The sequence below is a fragment of the Mesoplodon densirostris genome, chromosome 1, assembly GCF_025265405.1.
Source record: "Mesoplodon densirostris isolate mMesDen1 chromosome 1, mMesDen1 primary haplotype, whole genome shotgun sequence".
NCBI classification, from domain to species: domain Eukaryota; kingdom Metazoa; phylum Chordata; class Mammalia; order Artiodactyla; family Ziphiidae; genus Mesoplodon; species Mesoplodon densirostris.
The window spans coordinates 176,414,118-176,420,441 of record NC_082661.1 but is presented as its reverse complement, the minus strand read 5'-3'; the positions used below and the strand labels follow the sequence as shown (position 1 = coordinate 176,420,441).

The 6,324-nt window shown below is 39.2% G+C and overlaps 1 protein-coding gene across 3 annotated transcripts in view; it reads left to right on the top strand.

Moving 5' to 3' along the window:
* The first annotated feature begins 37 nt into the window (after positions 1-37).
* The window catches only part of FAM149B1 (family with sequence similarity 149 member B1), a 48,091-nt gene continuing 41,804 nt past the window's right edge, over positions 38-6,324 (top strand). Inside the window, exons 1-3 of one of the 3 annotated variants that reach the window (XM_060112170.1) lie at positions 38-266; positions 4,925-5,029; positions 5,968-6,097. In XM_060112170.1, the coding sequence (XP_059968153.1) occupies positions 220-266; positions 4,925-5,029; positions 5,968-6,097 (282 nt within the window). In that variant the 5' untranslated portion in view covers positions 38-219. Of the gene's footprint in view, positions 267-4,924; positions 5,030-5,967; positions 6,098-6,324 lie in introns of those variants that run through there. The other 2 variants (XM_060112179.1, XM_060112189.1) reach the window with 2 other exon arrangements.

The following is a 6,324-nucleotide window of genomic DNA, read 5'->3' as shown; positions in this document are numbered from 1 at the left end:
TGTGCCTTCGTCACTTCCGGTTCCACGAGGAAGCAAGGAGGGCGGAAGACTAGGGAGGTGGGGATCCTTGGGGAGTGACGGCCCCGGAGTCTAAAAGACGGGGCGTGACGGGGCCGGAAGGTGGCGGGAGGGAGCCGAACCGGAGCCGGCGGGAGGGCCAGGCCAGAGGCCCCCAACCTGGCTTGCCCGCCCCGGCCGCAGCTGAGGAGGAAGAGGAGGATGATCTCCAGATACACTCGGAAGGCGGTGCCACAGAACTTGGAGCTGTGAGTGGACTGCTCAGCCACCCCAGCCCGGCCCAGGCCGAGGCGGGCCGCAGGCGCTCTGCGGACCCTCCCTGACCAGTCCCTTGCTCCTTTTTCCTTTCCCAGGGCGAGGGAAAGAAAATTTTCTTCGGAATTCTCTCCTCCCAGCCTTGCCGGACGTTGCCCCTTCTACCTCCATCTCCAGCTAAGGGCGTGTTACCTGTGCTGTCCCAGGACTTGGCCCTCTTGGGTTGCACTTCTTGAGCTCGGGGACTGGGTTTCCTAAGGCATTTTGTAGTTTCCGCAGTGCTTCGTGCCCCAGTGTCAATGACCATTGACAACTCGTGAAGCTATTAATAGCTGAGTGCTACAATGAAGTTGAATACGCCTAGTGCCAAGCACAGTGCAAAGCTGCTTACATGCAGTAGCTCACTTAATCCTGTCAATAAGGAGACCAGATAGGAACTATTATTTTGCACTTTCTACAGATAAAGATCCCAGACTTAAAGATTGTAGCATGCCAAAGATAACACAGCCAGAAGGTGGTGGAGCTGAAGTACGAACCTGTTGTCAATCTGGTTTTGAAGCTTGTGGTCATAACCATTACACATACTGCCTCCGCACCTCTGCAATTTAGTGTCAGAATCCTTAAGGATCAGTTTTGCTTTTGAGACTTTAGACAGCGAATATTTCCCGCTTAAAGACCCACCTCCCACCCCTAGTGAAGTGTTATAATGTAGGAAGTAATGATAATGTCATTCATTTATTAATGCTTTATACTTTCAAAAAGACTTTCATATCTTGATTCTCTTAACAACTCTGTAAGATGGGTATGATTATCTTTAGTTTTTCAGCATATGAAATATCAGAAAGGTACACATCTTAAGATTATATAACCAATAGGTTTTAAGCTTGGGTTTTTCAACCCCAAATACCAATTTTTTTCCTCCACTAAACTATGTAATTTTAGCAACCATACATTTATTAATTAAATATTAACTATACAGGGCAGTTAACAGGCATGGTATCTTCAGTCACATCTGGGTTTCTGTTTAGACTCTTTAGTAGCCTTGTTAATTTTAAGCAAATTACTAAATATTTGAGACTTCATTTCTGTAATATAGGAATAAGACCTTATCTAAAAGCATATCTAAAGTGATGGCATAGGGCTTGACACATAGTAGGTCCTCGGTAAATGGTAATTTCCTTGTCCCTTCCCACCTTTACTTGGTACAATAGCCATACAAACAAAATCAGTCTATGATCTTTCCTTGCCTTTCAGAAGCTTATTATCTACTACATAATAGGATAGGACACAGAAGCAATTCAGTTAATAGGCTTTTTTAGGAAACAGGAAGAAGAAAGTCATTTACCAATAAAGGGAACAGGGCTTAGGCAAAAATCTGCTTTTATAATTAATTCTGACCATTCTGAGAGTGAAAAAAAATATCATTTATGGAAAAAATTGTTGATAGCACTTATTGGGCCAGAATTATTGACCCAGTATGGTTATGTTACTTGTTCTCTATTGTTGACTTGATACTCCCTAAAGATAACTCTCCTAAAAGATGATTCTCTAGAAGTGTCAGAATAACGTGAATAATGAGGATAATGAAGATTATATGCATCTAAATAACAGTATATATATATATATATATATATATATATATATATTTTTTTTTTTTTTTTTTTTTTTTTTTTTTTTGCGGTACGCGGGCCTCTCACTGTTGTGGCCTCTCCCGTTGCGGAGCACAAGCTCCGGATGCGCAGGCTCAGCGGCCATGGCTCACGGGCCCAGCCGCTCCGCGGCATGTGGGATCTTCCCGGACCTGGGCACAAACCCGTGTCCCCTGCATCAGCAGGCGGACTCTCAGCCACTGCGCCACCAGGGAAGCCCTAAATAACAGTATATTAAAAGTAATTTTTTTTTTTTTTTTTTTTTTTTTTTTTGCGGCAGGCGGGCCTCTCACTGTTGTGGCCTCTCCCGTTGTGGAGCACAGGCTCCGGACGCGCAGGCTCAGCGGCCATGGCTCACGGGCCCAGCCGCTCCGCGGCATGTGGGATCCTCCCAGACCGGGGCACGAACCCGTGTCCCCTGTATCGGCAGGCGGACTCCCAACCACTGCGCCACCAGGGAAGCCCTAAAAGTAATTTTTACTTTAGGTGTTATAATTTGCTTTGAAGAAGTAATTTTAGTTTTCTCCCTAATAGTTCCAAATTATAGATATTGAAAAGAGGTTGGGATAAAATATACAGCTTAACATTTTAAAAATGGTAAATCTCAGGCATAAATGTATAGTGAATAATATAATGACCTACCCATCACCTACATTAAACAGTTATCAAAATTTTAATATATTTGCTTCATCTTTCATCTATATATTTTTTTCAGCCTGTCATCTGTAAAATAAGTAAGGAAGACCCCAGACACTATCATTGCACCCCATATACTTCATTATGCATTTCTAAAAATTATAGACATTTTCTTATGTAACCACAAAGCTGTGATCAAATTTAATATTTCTTTGGTATTATCTAATTGTCACTTCATAACCAAATTTCTCTGACAGACTAAAATATGTTTTAAGTTTCTATTTCATAGCTGGAATCCACATTTCTGATCCCCGCCACTGTCTCAAAGACAAGCTTTTGGTGGTAAAATCATTGAATGAGAGAAGTAAAAATAGCTCTACACAAATCCAGCCCCACCATTTGAGAAATAATTTAAAGAACAAGCTCTGCTGACTACGTCTTTATCTTTATATACAAAAATGGTACAATTTACTAAAATCTCAAACTATTCATTTGCTCTGAGAAGCCTCAAACAAACTACTTGGATTTGAATCCTGGCTCCATTGCTTACTAGCCATATGACCTTGAGCAGGTTACTTAATCTCTCTGTGCCTCACTTTCCTTTCCTGTGAAACAAGAGTATTAGATTTATAATATACATTTGCATATTAAAAGCCCTGGGAAGACCTCTTGTAAAGAAACCTGTGTAACTTTGTTTAACCTATCATGTTATCTGACTACAGAATTTTGTGGGGAAGGAAAGTCTATTGTAGATGATTAGGACTGGAACATATAATAATTGACCCCAGAGTTTATTCTAATGCACATGTTGAACTCTCTAGAGCAGTACTGTCCTATAGAAATATAATACAAAACACATATATAATTTAAAATTTTCAGGTAGTCACATTAAAAAAAAGTAGAAACAGGTGAAATTAACTTTTTTACCTTTTTATTTTGAAATAATTATGGACTCACAGGAAGTTACAAAAATAGTACATAGTCCCATGAACTCTTCACCCAGATTCCCCCAATGATGACAACTTACGTAACTATAATATAATTTCAAAGCCAGGAAACTGCCATTGGTACAGTACTGTTAACTAGACTATAAACCTTATTCAGTTTTCATCAATTTTTATATCCACTCCTTTGTATATATGTATATGTAGTTCTATGCAATTTGGTCTCATTTATTGATGTATGTAACCACCAGTACAATAGAGATACAGAGCTGTTCCATCACCACCAAGAAACATCCTTATATACGCCTTTACAGTCACATCCATTCCTTTCTTCACACCCTGGAACCACTAATCTTTTCTCCACCTCTATAAGTTTTGTCATTTGTGAATGTAATATAAATGGAATCATATAGTATATGTGAGCTTTTGAGATTGGCTTTTTTCACTAAGTATGATGCCCTTGAAATCCATCCAAGTTGTTGCATGTATCAGTTCACTCCTTTTTTTTTTGTTTTTTTTGCTGTATGCGGCCCTCTGTTGTGGCCTCTCCCATTGCGGACCACAGGCTCCGGACGTGCAGGCTCAGTGGCCATGGCTCACGGGCCTAACCGCTCCGCGGCACGTGGGATCTTCCCGGAATGGGGCACGACCCGTATCCCCTGCATCGGCAGGCGGACTCTCAACCACTGTGCCACCAGGGAAGCCCAGTTCACTCCTTTTTTATGCTAAATCATATTCCATTGTGTAGATATACCAAAGTTTAACTATTCAGCTGTCAAAGAACATTTCAGTTGTTCCAACCTTTTTCAATTATAAATAAAGCTGCTGTGAACGTCTGTGTACAGATTTTTGTGTGAACGTAAGTTTTCATTTCTCTGGGATCAATGCCCAAGAGTGCAATGGCTAGGTCTCATGATGAACACATGTGTTTAGTTTTATAAGAAACTGAAATTATTCCAGAGTGGCTGCACCATTTTACATTCCTACCAGCAATGTATGAGAAATCTAGTTTCTCCATATCCTTATCTGCATTTAGTGTTATCACCATATTTTATCTTAGCTGTTCTAATAGGTGTGTGGTTATACCTTTTTATATTTTCAATTTGCAGTGAAATTAATTTTAATATATTTTGTTTAACCCAAATATATCCAGAATATTATCATTTTAACATGTAATCAAGATAAAATAATTAATGATACAGTACATTCTTGTTGTACTAAGACTTCAAAATCCTGTGTGTTTTGCAAAGTGCATCTCATTTCCAACTGACCACATTTTAACTGCTAGTGATTAATGGCTACTGTATTGTACGGTGCAGTTCCAGAACAGCAAGAAGTAGGCGACTAACTTGTAGACCAAGTTACTGAAAAGTATATATTTTTTCTTTACAGGAAATATAACTTTGTTTTTCTCTTTCACAGGAAAGGAGTAACAAAACATTCTCTTAATCATCATCCCCTTCCAGAGCAGCTGGATGCAATTTCCTCTACCAATGACAGCCATGAAAAAGACATAAGTTCCCAAAGGTAATAACAAAAAGTGTACTTGTTTGCTTATTGCACTTGATAATGGCAAAAGTTTTGGTTTTTTGCCTTAGGATTGGTACCAAGCCTTGTACTAATGAAAGAAAACAAGAATTTTTATCACATTTTTTCAATACCATTCAACTTTCATTCTGGAACAGCTAATGGAAACACACTTATTTTTATAACCTTTGAAAAGCAGTATTATGAAGTAGTTACAAACAGAGACTCAGGAGGAATCCAAACAGATCTGATTTTTAATCCTGGTTTTGTTATCTATTAGCTGAACAATATTGGGTAAGTTACTTACCGGTAATAGTATCTCTTAAAGGGTGTTGTGAATATAAATGAGATAAAATACAGTAAATGCTGAGTAAATATTAGCTGCAGTTATTATTTTAAGAAATAGAGGATACAGTAACTTCACAGAGGGTTCTGAGAAGCAATGTGGTATCATAGAAAAATTACAGTCATAAAACCTAGTTTCAACACCTAGTACTAAATCTCAGATTCTTTGTCTTAAAAAGGGGTTGAGTTCTGCATCACCAGGTTGTTGTGAGGATAAAATGGGGTTAATATCTGTGAAAGTGCTTGGTAAACTAAAAGTGCCATACAAGTTCACATACTATTCTATGTGAATTCCTAGACATTTCTGAAATGTCTTTAGTTCTCAAGGGTAGATATTATAAGTGGAATTTTAAAGTATTCATTGTAAACTAAGACTAGAATTATTTAGAATGGCTGCCATCAATTCTGTAGGAATTAGGTCCGACTTTACTATGATGCTTACATTTCAAGTCCTTCATTTATTTTTGCCTCTGTGGATATATTTCTGCACATGCTTATCACCTAATAGATTGCTGGGTAGTTAATGCTGCAGAAACTTGAGGAAATATAAGAATTTTTCTGTTTTCTCTTCTCCTTCCAAATTGTGCATTTAGTGAGTCTGACATCACACAAGAATCACCTTTTACATCAGCTGACACTGAGAATTCAAGGTCTGCTTTTCCAAGTTATACAGGCACAGGGATCTCTACTGAAGGCAGCTCGGACTTCTCCTGGGGATATGGTGTGAGTTTTATATTATTGGTCTGATGGAGTGCTTGGGAGACTGTTCTGGGAGTTAGCATTTGTCAGTTTGGTCAGTATATTTCATGCCTTCCCTCTCCTACACTGTTTATTTTTAATTTAATTTTTTTTTTTTTTTTGGCCGTGCCGCGCGGCATGTGGGACCTTAGTTCCCCAACCAGGGATCGAACCTGCGTCCCCTGCAGTGGGGGCACGAAGTCTTAACCACT